This window comes from Opisthocomus hoazin, chromosome 2 (genome assembly GCF_030867145.1).
Source record: "Opisthocomus hoazin isolate bOpiHoa1 chromosome 2, bOpiHoa1.hap1, whole genome shotgun sequence".
NCBI classification, from domain to species: Eukaryota; Metazoa; Chordata; class Aves; order Opisthocomiformes; family Opisthocomidae; genus Opisthocomus; species Opisthocomus hoazin.
In genome coordinates, this window is record NC_134415.1 from 31,678,620 (window position 1) to 31,699,429 (window position 20,810).

Consider the following 20,810-nt stretch of genomic DNA (forward strand, 5'->3'; position numbering starts at 1 on the left):
TGGAAGAGATAAGGAGCACCATTTGCTGTGCTGTGGACAGTAGATATTGTGGATAGAAGATCACAGATGTAGTTCACCAGTCAAAAGCATCTGAACCCCTGGGAAGATGTGTGCTAGAGCACAAAAGTGTTTACAGCCCATGTACACAGGCACTGAGATGACTACTGCTACATGACAGGGCTTTGGTGGCCAGATCTGTGGCCTCCTTCAGGTCTTAATTTCAAAGGATGAAGGCTTCCTTAACCAGTACTAAGCTGGTTTCTTTCTTAAGCAAAACATTTGTATTAATTGGGAAGGTCTGCTAAACCCTAAAGTATCTGTTTAGTAGCCAATTAAACCACAGTATAGTCCTAGCGGGAGGGAATTGGTCGCAGGTACACTTGGGACATGAAAATGTCTGAAAAGGACAGAAAACCATTTTAATAAGTTAGACAAGTACGGGCTATAAAGCTGTCCATAGTACATCCCATTACCCCAAAGATCTTCCTAGTTGTATATGTATATGTATGTGTATGTGTATATGTATATGTATATGTATACGTATGTGTATGTGTATATGTATATGTATACGTATGTGTATGTGTATATGTATATGTATATGTATACTACTCCCCATATAATGTATATAAGCACATATATATATATTTACACATTACTTATATAACCTGTAGACTTTTATGTACACACATTTATTTAACATTAAGATCTCTCAGTCCTTTTTGCTACATTGGCATGGGGACATATTTACTGACATACAGCTTTTTCACCTCTCCTTTCTGCACGTGGTATAAAGAACAAGAAAAAACAAGTGCAGGAGAGGAGAAGTCACACAGCCAAGGTCCATAGCAAACTGAGCAGGCTGAAAACTATAAACAAATCTAAGCCCCAATACAGTACTAGCTTTGCCTAAAACGCAGCATGCCTGCCTTTTTTTTCCAGTTGTAAGGTGATAATGATAATAATAATAATACCGACCTACCTGTCTCATGAAGAGTGCTGTGAAAATCAATGACAAATGCTCATAGCTGCATGGTATTTTATGGAAATAAAGGAAGAGGTAGGAGATGTTTATGAATCATGATGAAAATAATGCTCAGGAGGGGAAAGCAAACTTTTAATATAAATTTGTCCATAGAGAAAAAAGAAATTATTTCTTAAAACTTACATTACTAAGTCTACAGTAGTTAAAAAACTAATTCCCTCAGCATCAGAAAATGGGTATTTAAAAATATTGTCAGCTATTTTTACATGCAGAAGCAGCAATTCTCAGTAGCAGAGCTGTAATTACTCCCAAAGCGAATCTGGAAAACCTGGCCTTGTATCTTAGTTGCAGAAAGGACTGCTGCGGGTTTGTGGGGGTGCCTTTCCACACCAGCGGTTCAGAGGTTTCTGCTCAGAGCAGAAGAAGGAGGTATCTGCGAGGCTCATGAGCCGCTCTGTGTCCTCAGCAAGGGGTGCTGAATGTGAAAACTGAATAAAGGCCCTCAGTTTTCAAAAGAAAAGAAAACAGTACAAACCTTGGAAGGAAGTGTGTCTTAAATTTGGTCTGGAACATCCTGGCTAAAATAACCAGTAGCAGTACCAATAAAACGCTGGTAGCAGTAAACGCCACTATTTTCCACGTAGTGAGGAGGGTCTCCTGTGTATTTGGCCAGGTTTGTTCTGTAACAAAAAGTCAATACAAGAGTTCTGCTTGATTATCACCACTGTTATTTTGTATTAATACTTACAATACTCAGAAGTGCCAGTTAGGACAAGACATCTTTTATAAGTATGTTGTAAAAACACACATGAACCCAATGCCATAGACAAAAAGCAGCCTTAACATGAAGCTGCCACAGAGGCTGGACCTTGCTTTTTCTCCTTGACTTTTATTTGTACATGCAATCATGACCTTAGCTTATATATACAAAAAAATATCCAGAAGATGTTAAAAAGTACATCTGAATAGCTAATGATTGAAATGGTTTAGTATCACTGAAGATCTTGGAAATGTACTATATTTAATAGCATCTTAAAATCAATGTTCATCACTTAACCATGAAACAGATGTTCACCAGGCTCTACAGACCAACAAATTTCCTCTAAAAAAGAGGGACTATAAGAGGATAGGAGTAATGCCATTGCTGCTCCCTTACCTGTTTTGACACAGTATACTTGGTAGGAGGGGAACCACTCTCCGTACTGGCAGGTGATGTACTTGTAGTCATTGGTGAGGGTGTACCCAGGATCACAGTAAAACTCCACCACCGTCCCATGGTTGTAACGCTCGCAAGGCCGTGGGTGGCAGATGTAGTCTCCATGACTCACCATTGGAGGTAGTGGACAAACTTGGGCAGATGAACAAAGAGAAAAGCAGAAAAACATTAATGCCGGCAACCCACTGCTGGGTAGCTTTAGTGTGTCAAAATGCACAGGGCAGGCTTCAGGCTCCCTTTCAGGCTCCCTGCAGTTTTGGGTTTGTCTCTGTGGTACCCGAGCACTGCTGCCGGGAGGCCAGCCACCCACCCACACTGGCGGATGGATGCACACACCTCCTGCGGGACATTGCTTTCGGCTCTTACCGACACCAGGGAGCTCTGCTGTCATCTGCTTGTTTAAAGGCCTGAGAGATGGGATCTTGGAAGCTTCCCATCCTCTGGGGGAAGGGGAGGGCAAGAGGAAGACAAAAGGGGACATCTATACCTATAAAATGGCTATATGGGTATGGAGGGGGACAGTCACAATAAGAAGAATCTCTCTCCTTATGAAGCATCTCAAATTCAGCTGTAACATCCTATTTATTGTTTCACTAACATAATTAAATGGTTATATGCACTAATTAAATTCCTAAATATTCACTTTTAAATATAAGTTTGCCATCAGCTGTGCTGCAAGAGGTGTACAGCACACAACGTTGCCAATGGTGACAGTTGGTAAAGCACTTACAGTCTGTACCACTGTAATAATATTAAGTTGAGCTTGAACTCTACCAGTGTTATTTGTGTTTTATTATCTCTGAACAGCCCATCTGATCTCAGTGGGACCGCTGGTGGAGTGAGTTCTTAATATAACACAAGCTGAGCCTGTGTTAATTAAGTACAGTGGTTTACATAGGGTAAGGTAAATAAGAGAGAATTGCAATAAAAACATGGGGAACTTTTACTGTAGGTCCTGAAACTAAAAGAAACGTCCTCTCACATGGCTGGGCAGATGAACTCAATGGAGAACCTAGTGAGCACTCTCTAGGGATGAGTGGCAGGCAAATCAGCTCGCAAGCAGTATTTTTGTACAAGAGGAAACTTTTCCACTGAGTAAGTGTTAGTTGATTACTATTTTCTTAAGTGATTCTAACGCAGAGGAAAAAAACCCCTACAAAGTGTAATGATGTCTCAAAAGGCTACATACTGACCCAAAAAGGGCTTAAATCGCTCGATGACCTGGTTTATTTCCCTTCAGAGGCTGCAACTAACTGGCTCAGTGCCCCATCTACAGGCTGTTCCCTTCACTTCATGCCTCCCTCATGCAGGCAAGACCATACTGCATTGATTTAAATAATGAAAATGCCATCTCTTGGAAGAAGAATCTTCCCAGAAATTACAATTCAACTGCTTCTCTCTGTGAATCTTGTTACATGAATAATGCATTTCATAAAAAAATACACAAGATATAAATGAATCTTCAAGAGAGGCTGATTACAATGTGCAGCAATGTCTGTTCCTCATCCCCTGGAGACATGGTTTTGTTTGCATTTTCACTGGCAAGGCTTAATAATAACTTGAAATCAGAGCAAGTAATTCATATAAAAATTCTAATCCTTAATACTCTGCATACTTTCAAAGTCTCTGGGCCCGTAAGAAAGAGGAATGCTTTACTGGGAAGGCAAGTCAAGATTGAAAACAATTTTTTTAAGACTAGGGCAAAGGTGTCAGACTTAAATAGTAGGAAAGCACTTTTTGTCTATATCAGGTACAATGCTTCTATTAGAAAGAAAATCATCAGTGAAAGAAATGATTCTGGCCTGCCGTAAGGAAACCTGGTATATTTTTATTACCTACGCTTAGAGCATGAGAACAAAGGACGACAGCCATTTAAGCCTCTTTGCAACTGAGTTTTGCAAGCTACCGCAGGCTGCAAGAGGTGTGTAGATGTCCAGTCCCTTTCTAGCAACCAGCAAGTAGAGCACACCTTATGACAAAGAGTAACACTCAGAGAAACAAGTTTTCCTCTTCAGCAATGTACCTGCTGCCTCATCCTTAACCTCTTACTGTCATTAGGAGCCAAAGCAGCCTGCTGAGTAAAAAAAGCCTCAGAGTTCGTGTCCCAGCAATGTGGATCAGCTCAGGAATGACACATTTCCATGCAGATTAAAAACAATACACTGTAGGGACAACCCAGATATGGAACCATCTGTCTGCTTACAAATAGAGATGTACTTTATACAACCTGAAACAAGAGCATCACTCTTTGTGTAGGATATGTCCCCAGTGCTAGAAAACAGTGCCACCCCTGCCACTGACATCCTCCATGTTTCAAAGGGAATGCTCATGTATTGGTGCTGCCTGGAAACTTCTGCAAACATTTCTTTAATGCACTGCTGAGCATTAGTCATGAAGTAGAGTCAAGTTTTAAGCTGTCGTACCTGCCAACAGCTCTTGCATTAAACACTCTTACAACCAGCAGATGCAATGAAGCGGGTCTGAAAATCAGGGCATTTAGGTCAATTGAAACAGTGCTTCATTCTTATGTCAACTGGACTGCCAGAGTCAGGGGTTCTCATTCACTTGGGGTATCCCTCACCACCTCCTGAGAAAAGGTGTTGATGTTCATCAACTTTCAGGATTGCTCAACATTTGCGTGGGCAAACTGGCCCCCATGTACAGTCAGTAACACTTAAGTTCAGAGCCTCTTTTTCCAAATGAGGACAAATGAGATACATCACAAACAACCAGAAATGAACTCTCTTTGAGCTCTGGGCAGGTAATCGTACACCCAGACCCTTTCTCAACTCGCTCTATTCCCATGAGCTTCCTGGCCCAAGATCCTTTAAAATCAGTGGAAGGACAGCCATGAAGTAGCCTTAGTTTTGATGACAGAAAAGCAAGATTATGGAAGTCTGGAGGGTGGCTGAACACTCTTGGCTCCCAGAGACAGAAGACTTTTAGTGCAGAGCTAGTTGTCTTATAGGGTCAGATCCCTTATTTATGCTGGATACCAGTGTACGATACTGGTTATACAGATTAAAGGAATGTGCCAGATCAAATATGGAGGAAAACTCAGATGGCAACCCTAAGCCCACTGAAGTTTTCTAGAAAAGTTAAAATTCTAGCATTCCTAGTGATCAACCCTAATTGTATTTGGAAATTACAGGTCAAGTGTAACTCTACTTCAGGAAGTTCTCACAGCTTAAAAAAAGCCCTAGGTGCTGTTCTTAAATATGACACCAAATCTTTACTACCAATAGCTCTGAGCATCTTCACCTCATAAGGCTTTTGAGACTTTAATGTGCTAATTACAACATCCAGCATGAATAATCCAGTAGGACCTTCTAATGACCAACATTAAAAAACCACATGCGTCTGTCCTTAACTTTGGAGCTTGTCAGAAGGATGCACATACTTCAGGCAGTGTCTGCTGGTGGTTCTGTAGCACATGATCCTGGGTCTCCAAAACTGTCTTTGTAGAGCAATTGGCCACAGACTGTAAGGGGACTTACAGGAACTTTACAGCTCAGCATTCTCAGCTGAAAAGCTGAATCGTTCATCAAAAAGAAAGAACAAGTGTGTTTATATGGCAGAGAAATCCCTTCTGGGATGCTCAGGACGCCTATTACTCAAGGAAGTTGAAGGGAGGAATTCCTAATTTGATTTGACGGACTTCCCCGCCTGCTCTTAGGAGCTGCTGGAGCTGAGGGCTCTCCTCTGAGATTAGCTATGGGCTTTCTGCTCTGATTTTTATGACAGATTAGTGCTCTCAGGAAGAGCTTAAAAAGAGGGGAGTCGAGCCTTGTGTTACAAACGCTGTCACATGCTGGCTTGGAGCAGAGGCACAGGCAGGTCGGCTCCATAGCGTGCCCCCTCCACTGTGCAACAGCTACATCCCTTGGACCAGGGTCACAGCGAGGGTGACACAGGCTGAGGGCGCTTACTGCCCAGACAATGAAGGAATAAATGGGGTTCACTCCATGATTTTTTCCTACCCATTACGGTCAAGAAGCTTTTTAAACTCTACCCAAAGGATGCTGTGGTAATTCTGCACTGTTGACACTGGAACTGTAGGAGGAAGGGAAGATTTTTTGGCATTAGCATATTTTCAATTAACATTGATGGCACAGAATAAAAATGTCACATCACTTTTTAAAAGGTAGAGAGATAACAGTGGAGTTACAGATATTTACAGTGCTCAGAACCATCTTTTTAGTCAATCAGTTCAATGGCTAGTTGGTTTAGTCTTTGGTCAAAGTAGGCGGGCGGTAAATTATTCAGGCTTTCCCCAGCTGTTGTACGTGAGCCAAAAAAAATAAAAGCAAAAATGTCTTGAAATACAGGGCACTTACTTATAGAAAAGGGATAGGAATAGCAAGAAGCTTATTTTCCGCCTTTGATTTTTTGCATAGTATGTTTTTTCTCTAGCTACTAATCTGTCTTTCATGTAGGCCATTAGTTGCTTGGTCAGCTGGGTTAGCAGAAAAACCCAGTGTAAGGCCAGCCATTTTCTGTTTGACACAAGGATGGACAGGGTTAGTGACATTTGCACCTAATCAAAAACAAACGCTTCTTCCACACATGCTGTGAATGCCTGCTCATGATGTAAAGAGTGGGAAAAGATTAAGATGAAACTTCATTGTGAGAAAGACACAGATAAAAACCTGCCAGTTCCAATGCGCGCAGAAAACGCTGGTGTTTCTCACTACATAGTAATCAGGGATGTGGACACACTATCTGGTTTGTGCACAAACTGGAAGAGAACAAGAGCTTCTCCTGACCCTGACTTGTCATTCCTGTACATATCAGGACACTAATTAACACCAGAAATCTGGACACCTGTCATCTGGCTACTGCATTCAAACGAATGTTTAATTCGAGCCATGACTTACTCCATGAGACCACAGCACTATATGTCCCAGCAAGTCTGACTCCATCTAGGTGGCCTGGTCCCCACCAGGCTTTACCGGCTGGCTTCTGGGGCCCCAGTAAACATCGTTTTCTATATACTGCCTACGTACAAACACATGTTTGGGTATGAAAAGCATGGGTATCTGAAAATTAATTTAATACAGGAACATAGAAGATGAAGATTATGTTTGTTCCTTTTCCTGCTTCTTTACAAACACTGTGCTAATAAAACTTGGTTCTTGGTTACTTCAGTGTCACCACTCTTCAGAATAAAAGAATAAAATAAATACTCAACCAGGAAGCCTTTCTCGCATATACCTCAACAATTCCTGTCCAGTTCACCTGACAGACCTGGCCATTTCCACAGGTATTACTCTGAATCATGTTTGCACTGCACAGTAGAGAGCCCTAATTTCAAGCTCCGCATCCTTTCACGTACACCTAATACACATACACATGGAGGGGGATGTAATGCTTATATCTTATATTCAGTTGATGGAACACCAGTATTAGCATCTTTCACAAAGGAAGATGTTTCTTAATAGTTATGAGTTTGTAAAAAACAACCAAAAAAAAAAAAGAAAATAAATCAGTGGTGTTTAAAAAAAAAGTAGCTGCTAGTTCTGGATTTTTAAACTCTAAAGTCACTATACTGTTCAGAGAATTTACCAATTTATTTGTTAGCCAAAAAGATCTCAAGACAAAAATGGGTAGACAAAAAATTGGTATTTCTAGTGCAATATCAAATAGGGAAATGCATGGGGGGGGTGAGAGTGGATGGCCAACAGGAAGAAAAGGAGGCAAAGGAAATTACTTCTGCACTTTAAATATTAAAAAAAGGATTTTTCTATTCTATACTTAGATTTGAATTTATAGTAATGTAAAAAAAGCAAAAAAAATTTCATTCTAAAATTGCAAAATAAAAATTCCCATTAAATTGTCCAGTATTGTAAGTAGGATGGAAGAAAAACCATTGGACTCAATCACTTGTATCCAGTTTAGAGCTTGAAGGAGAAATTATGAGGTTTGTAAATGGGAGTAGCAAACCCAGTTGCTTTAAAATAAGCCCTGTCGAAACATCTCAGTCTGGAATAGCTGCTTAATGAGAATTTACTTCTAATGACACTCTTCGTAAATGTAAGCAGAACAGGGATCACTACCAGAGTAACTTTTCATTTATCGTGAACATCAGCTTAACAATATCCTAACGATACATTCCTATAACAAATGGTGCCAGCATTGTGAAAGGAGACGTAGTGCATATTATAGCTGTACTGGTACAAGCGAGAAAAACTTTGAGGCTGTTGAATTTGTGATTTGAAAGTGAAGTCATGCTTTGACAAACTTTTCTGATTACTCATTCCCACAGCAAAACAATAGCACCAATAGTAATACCAGAATAGAAAGTTTAGTGGAAAAAACTAAGTGAGCACTAATATATAAAGTAACTCCTATTACGCCTGACAGTAGACATGACTTAAAGTAACGAAGATACAAGATGCTTATTTTGAACTCTGAAGTTGCCAGCAAATTTATTTCTTGAAAGCCTACAGCAAATATTATTTAAAATATTGTATTCTTAGCCAATAGTTTCCAAATTCTTTTCAGTCTTTACCTTTCCCAATTACTCAACCTTCATGTGTTTTTTTCTGAAAAGACACTTAACAGTTAAGCAACTTCTTCTCCACCATTCAGCAAGTCAATGTTCAAGCAGCTAGGTACGTACCCCAGGTCTCATGGCTCCAAGCTGCTTGCTCTACTCCTAGACAGTCACCCCCGGGTAATTCTGTGCCAGCTACAGTAGCAAGGTAAGCCTTTCAATGTACACACAGTGACAAGCACTTTTCACCTTCTATGAAACGTGAGATGAATTGAATAATTAAGTTTCTAATGAAAAGCTGCTTCTCCGGTCCAGCTTTGACAAAAACCATCTTGCTGAAAATTGCTGTCACTGACACCAGCTGTATGAGCCTAAATGAAACAGTATAAAACTAGTTTCAAACCTATTTTAATAATAGTTTAACATTAGCTAATTTCTAAATGAAAACAGAAGGGGATTTACAATCATTTATCAGACACAGAGCTTCCTTGTTCCTGGAGTTACAAATTACGGAGCCCGTTTTGCAGTTCCAGTCAGCTGAGCTCCTGCAGGAGCATCACCACAAATTCACACTCATCCTCAACAATCCTGCCATTCCCAGCACAGCAACCTGTGAAACATTGATCTTAATACCAAAGTCTTCAGTTTCAAATGCATTTCACAACTGATACGGGATGAAACACAACCCGAGTGATCTTTCTCCTATAAATTGTAAGTAAAAAAGTGCAATTTTCATTTAAACTACAAAAAAATTGACGACAAATTTGCAGCAATGGAGAGCTAGGAGTTCTTTTAGCAAGAGGCCCGTAATTATCTTTAAGGAAATATTTGCACTCCTTATTCACATGAGAGTGCTTAGAGCACCGTGGTCTCATTTACAGCAGATTGTGTCAGCTTTCTTCATCACTTGCTTCTAGTTTTGTTTCTTCCTTTTCTCACGAGTGGTTGACTTCATCATCAGTAACAGTCTTTTTAGAACTTTGAGAAGCAGATGCTGGGGACTGCATAGACACCAAACAGGAAGGAATCATAGAGCTTCAAAATAAGTCAAGGCTTAGGTATTTGACAGCTGTCACAGGATAACCACATGGAAAAGGTCAAAGAGCTTAGAAGTAGAATGGATGTGGAGGAGGGAGAGCGAGATGTTGGGAAACTGGCTAAGAAAACCAGACAGGTAAAAGCACCTGACAGGGATGTCTGAAGAAGCCAGTGCTCACTGTGAGCTGGACATTGCAGTGTTCTTATGTTATTTGAATCCCTCTTTCTTTAATAGATTTTTCCTCTTTGTTTATAAGCAAGAATCCCTTGAACATGTGTGGTGTCACCTACACCAGTCATGAAGGATTGATGGAGAGAAGGAGTTCTGGAATAGACTATCTGTATTCTGGGGCTTAGCTGAAGGCTAAGGAAATCAAGCTATACCACCTGGGAGAAGGAAAAGCACAAGGTCCTTTTCCCAATGGAGTGCTACCAGCAGGTGATCTGAGCACTGTGATACCACAAACCAGCTTACAAGACTAAGAAGGCACGGAAGAGTATCACTTTCTGTTATTTATGTTTAGTTATCAGGTGCCTGCCTACACTGATTGGTGAAATTGCCAGCCTTTAAATATTGTTTTTTATCTCTGGAAGTGAACAAACCTACACAGCGAGTAGACTTCCCAGTGCAGAGTCTGTAGCTACAGTTCCCTCCGTTTGTGGAGGATATTCTGTGATTGTACTGAATAGGCAAATTTAATGAACATGTTCATAAAGCCCAGAGATATTTGATTTCAAGACAGACAGTGTAGCATGCTGTTCCTTTCCTGCCAGATACAGTTAAAAATTAATATTATAACACAGCCCTCAAGGGGAAATTTTGTCTGCTTTCCCACACCCAATATTCAGCATATTTAAAGCACCATGGATAAAACACTACATGCATCTGGCAGCTAACGTGGAACTTCAGGTCAGAAATTATGGCTACATAAAACAGTTGGGATGTCTGGCTGATTCTGGAAATGCTAAGGAGTTTCTGAAAGGTACACAGGTGACAAAGCAGGTGTAAAACAATGATTTACTGTGACAGTCCTGTGCATCAAGTGGAAACAGAAGACATAAAAGAAACAGATTACAAGTTGTTTTTCTGTTGCTTTCTTGAAAAACTATGAACAGTGGAGAAGGCGTCTATTTCAAGCATAGCCAAGATCAAAGAAGATTTCTGCAATGCAAAAAAGGAGTAGTCACTTAGAAATATAGTGGTATTTATCTTCTTCAAACAATGTCTTCAACTTGGAAACTGTTCTCTAAACTTCTCATTCCTCATAACAAGAGCTGTGAAAAGCCCACTTTTGTGTATCACACTGTCTCGAAATGTGGTCTGGCTTTCCTTCTGTTTCACTGTGCAATCCACCTGCTGGAGTTAAGAGAGTGGGTGCTTATCAAGCAGCATGTCCACAGAAGAACATGATTTGTTGGCCTAGTATTTCATGTCACTGCTCTTCCTGAATTTAGTTCTTTTCCAACCTTCTTCAGCTGTGGGTAGAGGTGTAAGGATGAATTTCAGTGTTCTGCAAAGCACAGAAATCCTGATATTCCAAGTCACTATGAGTAGTTCCTAAAGTGTTCAACTTCCGCACTCATACAGAGTGTCCAGATGATTGTCACTTCTGCGCTGCTGAGTGGTAAACGAATTAACTGTCTACAGCGCAGAAACAAGTAGAATTATTGAATGACTTTTTTTAAAGAAAACTGTCATTTTAAACTTCATCACACTTGCTTTCTATGACTGAATCACCCCCAGGGTGAAACACTCAGCCTATTTCATCCTTTGGCCTTTCATCAGGCCAAAGGTGTCACCGGTGTAAAGGTGTTGCCTAAGTAAAGGTGTTTACAAATATTGTTGGCTGCTGCTATTTGAGCATTTACTATTGGTTGTCATTCCTGAATTGCAAGAAGTATTGCTGTAGGCAGTGAACTTATTCTGAAATGCCATTTCAGTCAGAGCTATTAAAAAACAAGGCTATAAATGCGTCTTATGTTAACATTAACGCAGTTAACTTGGATGACCTCTTTGGTACTTGAGCAATATTTAATTTATTCTCCCTCCTGCCTGCAAGCTGAGTAAGTGTAAACATAGAACAGAATCCTGGTATCTACCTCTCTTAATTTCTTAATAGCACAGTGCTTCACAACTTGCTTGCATTGCTGCCCTCTGCTCCTGCTACAGGATTTTCTTCTGTTGGAGATCTGCTGCGTCATTATCTTCCCTGAGGATACGCATCAGTCTGTCATGCTGGAATTTATCTAAAGCCTTCTCAGTGTCAACAAAGGAACACAGAGAGAAATCCATTCGCACCAATGTACAATATCTCAGGCTTAGGATTGCTTACTTTATTCTGGCTCCTCAACATAAACTGATTAAAGGCTGACTTGTATCTTTTTTCTCAGTGTATTGCTATATGTTCCATCAAGAATTTAAAATATTTTAAGCACATAGTTTATCAATGTATAGGTTGGTGTCAATCACTGTTTATGGCATTAGAAATTCTTATTTAAGAATAAAGATTTTTTTTTTAAGCTTTCCCTCAAAGTATCCTGTGTGTAATTGCTTAGAAAGTTTAAGCCACTTTGTTTTGAAATATTAAGCAGCTATGGCATTTCACCTGTAATATCACCCTCCCTCAGTGCTCTTTCACGCTCTTTACTTTCTAGTTTCCACAACAGAATAATCAGACCCTCTCTGTGACTGTCTGTCCTCACATTATTAGAAGAAAAATTTTAAAGCTGCGTCCTGTATTCTTGCCTGTCTTTCCAGAATATTTTTTTATTTGTAGAATACTTTTCTGGTTTTAATTTTCATATGACCAACCCCCTTTTGTTCTTCAGAAATATCCTGGTGCTCCAGGTAGGATTTTTTGGGTTCCCTTACACATCTTCTGTCTTTGTTGTGCAATTTTCTTAACTCCTTCCTTCTCCTATCTTTCTTTCATAGTTTCCATAATGTTCAAGAACCTTTCTGTAACTGATGGTTGCTTAGCATTGTATCTTTTCACCTCTCCTCACAATGAGGTGGTTTTATATACCAGAGTTCTGAAATGCCTTCAGTTTTGTTCTATGTTTTTCCTCTCGTCTGCTCATTAAATCTCCTCTTTGAAGTCTATTCCTCATGTTTGTTTCCTTTTAATTTTCGATCTACCTACAAAATTTTGAAAATTCTATTTTACATTCTTTCAAGCTTAACCTCAGCTAGAGAATCTGTTGATCCTATCATGCAGAATGAAGCTTTGATATTGCAGGATATCTGATTTCCTGCAGGACCCGCTTTTCTGTTCAGCTGGGATGATGCTGAAACCAGACATTCCACATAATAGGATCATATCTGTTGTTTGCAAATTCAGTCAACCTGTGTTCCCTTTTACTCTTCAATACAAAGCTGGGAATTCCCAATTACACTATGCACACAACTGCTTTATATTCTAGCATTACCACTAGAATAAAAGTCTTCCAGCCTTTCCTCTCTTTGCCTGCTCCCTGCCCCCACTTCTTTGTAAGAACTATTCCTTACATTTTCTTGGAAGTCTTCCAAAGGGCATGAAAGACTAAAATGTAGAGTCCAGATGGCAACGTGTGTAATCATATGCAGATCACATTCCCGAAGTACTAATGGCTAGGCTTTTTTTTTTTTTAATTTCTCCAAATTCTGTGTAATGTCTTTGTTCACCTTAAGTATCCTAGCATAAACACTTCCTAGTTCTATACATTTCATTTCATAGAGTTCCATACTGGTATGTTTTCAAGTGTTTGCTCTCCTCCAATGTTTTTGGAAGCCATCTGATTTTACAGTTAATGTTTATATGCCATGTGGGAATCTTCAATTTAAGCGTTTTTCCACCCAACTTTTGCCTATCTAATTTTACAGAAGGCAGTCGCTAACTTATACCAATTTCTACAGATGGACGATTAACCCCAAATTGGTAATTGAAAAATCATATAAATGAAAAAAGTTAACATTTTCCTTAGATTTTCATATATCCTTGGAAGTGTATAGCGAGTTTCAGTACAAAAGAAAGTTTGAAAATGTTCTGCATAATTATAGAATTCCGCTAGAAAAAAAGGATATTCAGAAAGTTAAAGATGTAAATTGAGGACTTAAAGGAGAAGAAAATTCAGCGTTAAGATGCTTCATCTTATCCTCTAAATGACTGTAAAATTTTCTAGCACTGGTAAAACACCACCATTTCCTCTATTGTCATTCTCAGATAGAGCTGAACCATTTCAGCTGAAGCTTCCCAAACGATTCAGCTTGAGGCAGACACTCAAAAAATCAATCCAAATGTTTAAAATTTGGCAAAAGTACAAGCATTTAAGAAGAGGATCTCTCACCAGTAAATACCTGGCAATCTGAGCTAGAGGCATCCTTATTTGCCTGAGCTGTAACAACTTCCCTGATCAGATGCCAACAGCTGTTTCTGAGAAGCCGCTGCATAAACTCTGCAGTGTTGGCTGCACTTCAGTACCAGGTACCACAATTTTTATGCACTGCTGTGACTAAAACAACAGTGATTTTAATGATCAGAAAAATCTTCTTCCCTATCAGCAAAAATTAGTCTCTTGCCAGAGTTAGTAGAAGCTCTGTGCTTGCCAAGACTGAGAATAAGACTGGACTGAGCATTAGAAAGCACGCTGTAGGATGGGAGCTGAGTGGTCCCTGGTGTTAACTGTTTCTTTAAATGGAGCTAGAAACCCTTCATTCAGAATTTACTTGGCCTAACAAAGAGGGAAAAATTAATGAGATTGACATACAGCCTTTGTGTGATTACACACACATCTAAGAAATTCTTTCTGTGAAGGCTTCAAGAAGAACATATATCAAAATGAGAAAGCTGTAATCAGGATTTCTTACAGCAGAGTAAAAGCTCTAAAATGGTTTACTACAGTTTCCTAAAAAACGTTTGCTTTTAATCACTACCATATTAAAATATTGAGCAGGAAAAGTTATTAAAATAAATTTTGAATTGACTGTGGAAATAAATAAATGGAATTAATTTGTTATTTGCAGATTTCCTTTGTGAAAAATACTGCTTGGCAAGATTATACCTCATCCATAAAAGGAATGCTGAAAAATGAGCTTGACATTGGTATGCAAGGTGTGGAATAAAAAATATGCAGGGAGGGAGTTTTGTCCACGAATTAAGAGTAGTGGATTGTCACAAGATTCCTGGAGTCTGGAACTCCTTGCATAAATCACTTTCAAACGAGGGCATCTCAGGTTGATTTACCCTGTCTGGATCTAATTTTGAAGTTTGCTGCATACCAACTGAAGCATCCCTACAACAGAGTTCACAAGGGGAGTTGTTAGGGTGACCTTTTAGTGCTGCTCCTCTCTCTTCCTCCCCAACAGAAGCACAGAGAGCCCCAAAGCTGAAGAGCAACTCTTGCAAGTGTTACGCTCTAGACTTCGGTCTCCTGTGGTTCACTCAACACATGCACAGATGGGACGCCAACGTGAAATCACCACGGCAAGTTTTAACATTTAAAGAGAGCAATAAGAAAGCGATTAAAAGGGAGACTGGTTCTAAAGGAAAACTCAGGAGGCCTCCCAGATGGTCTTGACCCAGCGCCTGGCACACACTGATCCCTGCATCACAGATCATCGTAGTTGACAGAGGATGGTAACTTTTGACATACTATTTAAAATGTAGAACTCTCAGGGCAACAGTTGTTTCCTCATGTTTTAAATTATGAAGAAAAAAGAGCCTCTCCATGGCTTTATAATACAAGCAATAAACAATGAGCACATGAGTTTTCTTGGGTATTTTGATAGAAGCTGCAATGCTCGCCTGTGTTAAGTGAGGGTAAGACACAACTTTTTCTGCTTCATACACTTGAGTTTCTGTATTTTAATGTTCTTATCTTCCTAACTAGTTATACTGTTTGGATTAAGCCTAACAGGGCCCTTATGATTTTTTAATGTTTTTTTCCATGCTATAAACATCTTCAAACAAATCTTCCAAATATGGCTTACATAGAACTGATTTGGGATAAATCTTTTATGGTGTGCTAAATTTAAAAAAAATATCATCTTGTTGTGTCATTCCAAAATTGCAAAGGCATTTTTGAATTTTGGAACTTGAATTGGCAGTTAAAAATAAGGATAATTTTATTATTTTTGTGCAGTGTATCTCTTTGTTGATGCTGTTGGCAAAGTTTTGCACTTTCAGAATGCTCAGCATTTAGCTCAGTGACATCAGCATCACATATGAACTCCTGTAATTGCTTTTAGCTAAATTCTACATATAGATAACTTCCTTACAGGCTTGAAATAGAGCAAAAATGTAGTCCTTTTAGGGGAATGAAATGTAGAGGATGTATTTGGATTCTGATGGCTTCCTAGGATGTTTCATTCAAGATGTGGTATGAAGATGGAGGAAGGTAGTTCACAAGGTTTTGACAGAGTGTGGAGCAATCCATTTGGTATGTTTGTTTTAAATGTGTGGGTTGCAAATATAAATGCATTACAGTATCCTCCATTCCAGCACTGCAGCTGTAGTCACAAATTATTCCTTTTGGATCGGTATGATTTACCTCCGTTTCACACTGACTGTTTTATTTTTGTTCCTAATCAGTAAATTAGCTCAGTAATTTTAGTTGCAAATCCTTCTTTAAGGTTAACTACTATGAGAGACAACACATATTCAAGCTAGTAGCATCGTGTAGCACAGAATGATGTCTGCAGCTGGCACAGCCCAAACTAAGGGTTTCTATGGAGTATTTTTTGTTTAGCATGGAAATCTATCCGTAGCTATAGAAACTCTGACCATATGCACATCAATGTGAATTCCATAACTTCCTCACTATTTTTACTAGAAAAGCTGCAAAGAGTTTACATTTCAAGGGCAAAGCAATCATTGCTACGAGCTTCCCCTCCCCCACTTTGGACACTGAGGGAGCAAACATTAATTAGGGAACACCAAGAGCTAGCTGTGCAGTGAACCACAACAGGTTGCCTGCAACAAAACCCAGATCCACGCTGCGTGGCCTGCGGAAACATTACACAATAGCGTAACCGTGCTTACAGCCCTGAGCTGCAATCCTATAGAGCATGCTGCTTTTGCGAAATTGAAAGACAAACGAACAAGAAGACATTTACCTTCCACATCAAGGCACCTAGGTGGGCTATCTGACCAGATAAGGTTATACATGCACTCAAGCAACTCTGCCCCTTCTAGTTTATATCCAGGAAAGCATTGATAATACACCACTGTTCCTATGGGGGAGGAGGACTCGAACTCAGATATATTAGTGTAACTATGAGGAAGAACCAATGGCCTCAGGCAACCTGCAAATTAAGAAGAGGGAGGTATCTTTTATTACAAGATGCTTATCTCAGTCATCTTCACACACCTTGGTTATAATTCCTAAACTGAAGCGTGCACTATTTTTCATCTTCTCTGCTATGAATGGCATGCCTGCGTGATCTCCCGCAGATACGTATGTCTCATTATCCTGTTTCAGACCCTTTCGTTGTTTAGCCCACACGCTTTGCTAGCGTGGGATTCATTTTCAGCAAATCCAGGAAAGGTTTACTGAAAATGACAGTATTTTGTTTCACAAACATGCACTGGTTTAGCAGATGGCAATTTCTTTTTGAGGTAGAATCTTTTAATACACAAAGATTGTCATTTATATAAACCATGAGCTTTATTCCTCCTCTTAACACTGACAGGCATGTAAACCATCTTTAATACTAGAACAGCTCCTGTGACAAAGTGCACACAACTGTGAAAGATTTGCAGACAGAATTAATGATTTTGAAATTCCAATTTGAGAAGGTCTGAAGGGACGTGACTTCCTATGAGCAGTCCCACGATAAACACTGAACGAGGTCTCAAATTAGGTTATCAAAAAGTTAAGGTACCTGTTATCACCAGAAATTGTAGATGTAGTCAGAGACTACGTTCTACTTCTGGAATTACTTCTGAGGGATTTGTACCATGGAGGGTACTGAACCGTGGCAGTTAAATGGTCACCAACCATATTTGGTGCAAGAAAGAGCAGTGAATTTAATAGGTGACATGACTTTATAACATGTCATTCACAATGATTCAGAGTCTGTTTTGAGCTGGTATTTAGATACAAGTTGTTATTAGAGAAAAAAAAATTCCTCATGGTCTTAGAAATGACCCTCTAGGTAATACTTAATACTGTTGATTTTTTAATTTGCAATAATATGGAGGAAAGATGATTAGTAACCAGGGAATGAAAAATAATATTATAAAGTTATAGGAGCTGCATTATGGCAATCCATAAATAGGTCTCTTGCCACTACTAGGAATTTGTGAAAGATGTTCATAGGACTCTCATAATTTTCAGCCTAAGGGGGAAACTAAAATCAGTCTGAGAACTTCTTGTAAGATGCTAGCATCTAGAAGAAAAAGCCTCAGCAGCACTTCAGGTGGTGATTTCCTTGCAATGGTCTTTTGAGGGAGAGGGACAAGAGCAAAAGAAAACAACAGAAAAAGCTTGAAAGCTTTTTACAGCATGCTGTAATACCAGAATGATGGTTTTGATAGCTGTGTTACTTGCTGGTCATCTCTCTGCTCAGATAAAGCTTCAAGCATCCTATCTACTGGCTACTGCTCGTACCCCTGATCAAGGACGCCCCACACACAACAAACCGGTTCCTGCAAACCGAGCAGCCCACTGAGCAGCACGACACAAACAGCCTCCAGTGGGACAGAGAGAAAGAGTGCAGGCTGCCTGCACAAGACCAAGCTTACTCTCCTCTGAACTGTATTAGGGCAGATTTTGTCCTGCTGGCTCAGAGTTTTAATGCTCATTGGGTTCCTTGTAATGCAGGGCAGAGATGTACTTGAATTTGTATGAAAGCCAAGTGTTTGTGAAAATGCCTAGATCTCCAAACACCCTGAGCTTCTTGAAAATTGCATTTTGACCTTTTTTTTTTTGCTAGGTAATTCACATCATTCCACATCAGTAATTATCATGATTTTCTCGTGGCAAAAATAGTTTGAGGTTGGATTCTTATATGCTCTACAATTCTTTCCCACTGCTCTGCCAGAAAAAAGGCATTTTAGCGTCGTGAGACTCCCCTGCCCGTTGTAATCAAAGAGCCCTAGAAATGTAATTGACAGCCTACCTAGCACAAGCAGACCACTGCTTTTGATATTATTAGTGCTTGACATAGCAAAAGAAAATCCCGGAGTCAATTTTGGAACAGGTGTATAGAATTTGGGAAAATATGGCAGATGCTTGGATCTGAATTGCCTGTTCTCTATTTCTCTGGTAGCTACAGCACTTTGCTCTTGTGCAATTGATTTCACAACTTTCATTAGCACTGCTTTTATTTTTAAAAGCAGTTAATAGCGAATATTGAGTAGCAGCAATTGATTATTTTTCACAGTACGAATACAGCAACAGAAGACAGCAACAAGCCAAGGGGTACTTTTGCTTACCCACTTAATACTGGCTTTCACAAAATTTCCACCTGGATCTTTGGCAAATACGGTACCTGCAAATTAATCTTTTGAGCATTCATCTCACTCAGCTGCAAGATTCTTAATCTACCTTAATAAGATTGAAGTGCACCCACTCCCAAAAATGGGCTGTATACTTCATACTGCCACACACCATGCCATTGCTGTTAAGATACCATAAAACTAGTGCCCACATTTTTATGGGTTTGTGAACACTCTGCTTTTCTGTTGTCCCTCTTCAGATACACTGAGCTCGGCCTAGCTTTCTACATTCCTGTAGCACAGTCTATGACAAGACCCTGAGACACAGTCTGATGTGCCCCAAACTGAGGGTCCTAGCCGTGGAGACCCATACAAACTAAGCTCCTGTAACTTCGGACTCCGGTGCCCATCAGTCTCATCTCTTTACAGCAGAAATACCAAGCCCTGACTTCTGTGTCTCACCCTGCCACTGTCACTCCCCAGCAGTGTCCCAGCTCCCCAGCCTGCCTGCCCCGGCTCTGCAAATTGATGTGACAGTGTAAGTGCCTACAGAGAACTGTCACCTTTAGGAGATGACAGAAGGGTTTGAGGAAGTCTAATACTAATGCAGTCGTCTCCTTAGCACAGACACTAAAAATCTCTTGATGCCATTCAACTGGGCCAGCTTGTTACCAAGACGTGAACTGCTTAAAACCAAGTCAATGGCACTAACATATGAGTGTTAGAAACGTAAACGGAACAGTAGCCCAGGGTTATTGAATTTCCACTCACTAAAGCTGGCTTTCCCCCAGCCAGTTCTTGCAGCCTAAGCAAAGCTAGAGTCCCGTGCTACCAATACTCCTAGTGCTATGGCTAATGGCTTTTCTGGCCAAAATTTTTCCTGTACACACCCTGAATTTTCAGTCAATACCTACGGGTTTTTTGGACTGTGAACATGATCAATGACTGCTGAAAACTCTGACAGAAGAACAGTTCCAGCTTCTCTACCCCTGCCTGCTGCACAAGGTAAAGAAAGGTGATTTGCAGTTAGAAGCTTAAATCTTTCAAAAAATTGATTGGTGCAAAAACGCCAGTTGCCCATCAGATCTTTTGATAAACTTCTGGCTGATTTAACCCTGAGTGTTTTTTAAATGCCATGTATCTGTGTCAGATTTTAGACTAGCAAACAAAAATTAATATTTAAAGTAGTATTTTAAGAGTGGGTATGTTTAGAAAGTGGCACATTCTTTCCTGCAGTGAGCAACAGGCAGAAGAAATAAAAAAAAAACTTAGCACTACTATTCAAATACTGTACAGTGGAGTTTATCAGATCACTGACATCGCTACAACTGTACAAAAAAATATCAGCAAACTATCACAAGGTGCATGAGCTATAAAACAGGATGTGCTGGTGTACTAAACCTTGACAAATGGGCAGATTATCCCATGTTCCATCGTCTTGACATATTGAAACCATGTTGTCTAAGTCAGGGTAACGGATCTGGAATCCTTCATGACAGCTGATTATTAACTTATCGCCAGTCCTGTATGTCTTGTTATGAATCTCTGCATCTTCAACAAGTGGAACAAGGCAATCTGTGACTTCATGAAAAAAAAAATAGTAACTTAATTAAAAAAACATGGCTACCTATTCAATAATCAAGCTCTTATGCAAAAGTC

General features: G+C 39.7%; 1 protein-coding gene and 1 long non-coding RNA gene across 5 annotated transcripts in view; one reads left to right on the forward strand and one right to left on the reverse strand.

Moving 5' to 3' along the window:
• The window catches only part of LOC142360479 (uncharacterized), a 31,895-nt gene extending 19,638 nt beyond the window's left edge, over positions 1-12,257 (forward strand). The window contains exon 3 of the long non-coding RNA XR_012763092.1: positions 11,903-12,257. This is a non-coding gene — a long non-coding RNA (uncharacterized LOC142360479). The remainder of the gene's footprint in view (positions 1-11,902) is intronic.
• Positions 1-20,810, reverse strand: part of SUSD4 (sushi domain containing 4) — a 73,726-nt gene that overhangs the window by 1,987 nt on the left and 50,929 nt on the right. For 3 of the 4 annotated variants that reach the window (XM_075413060.1, XM_075413061.1, XM_075413062.1), the window contains 4 exons: positions 20,553-20,732; positions 16,826-17,014; positions 2,139-2,330; positions 1,518-1,662 (listed from right to left, as the gene is read on the reverse strand). In XM_075413060.1, coding sequence (XP_075269175.1) covers positions 1,518-1,662; positions 2,139-2,330; positions 16,826-17,014; positions 20,553-20,732 — 706 coding nt within the window. The remainder of the gene's footprint in view (positions 1-1,517; positions 1,663-2,138; positions 2,331-16,825; positions 17,015-20,552; positions 20,733-20,810) is intronic. The other variant, XM_075413063.1, reaches the window with a different exon arrangement.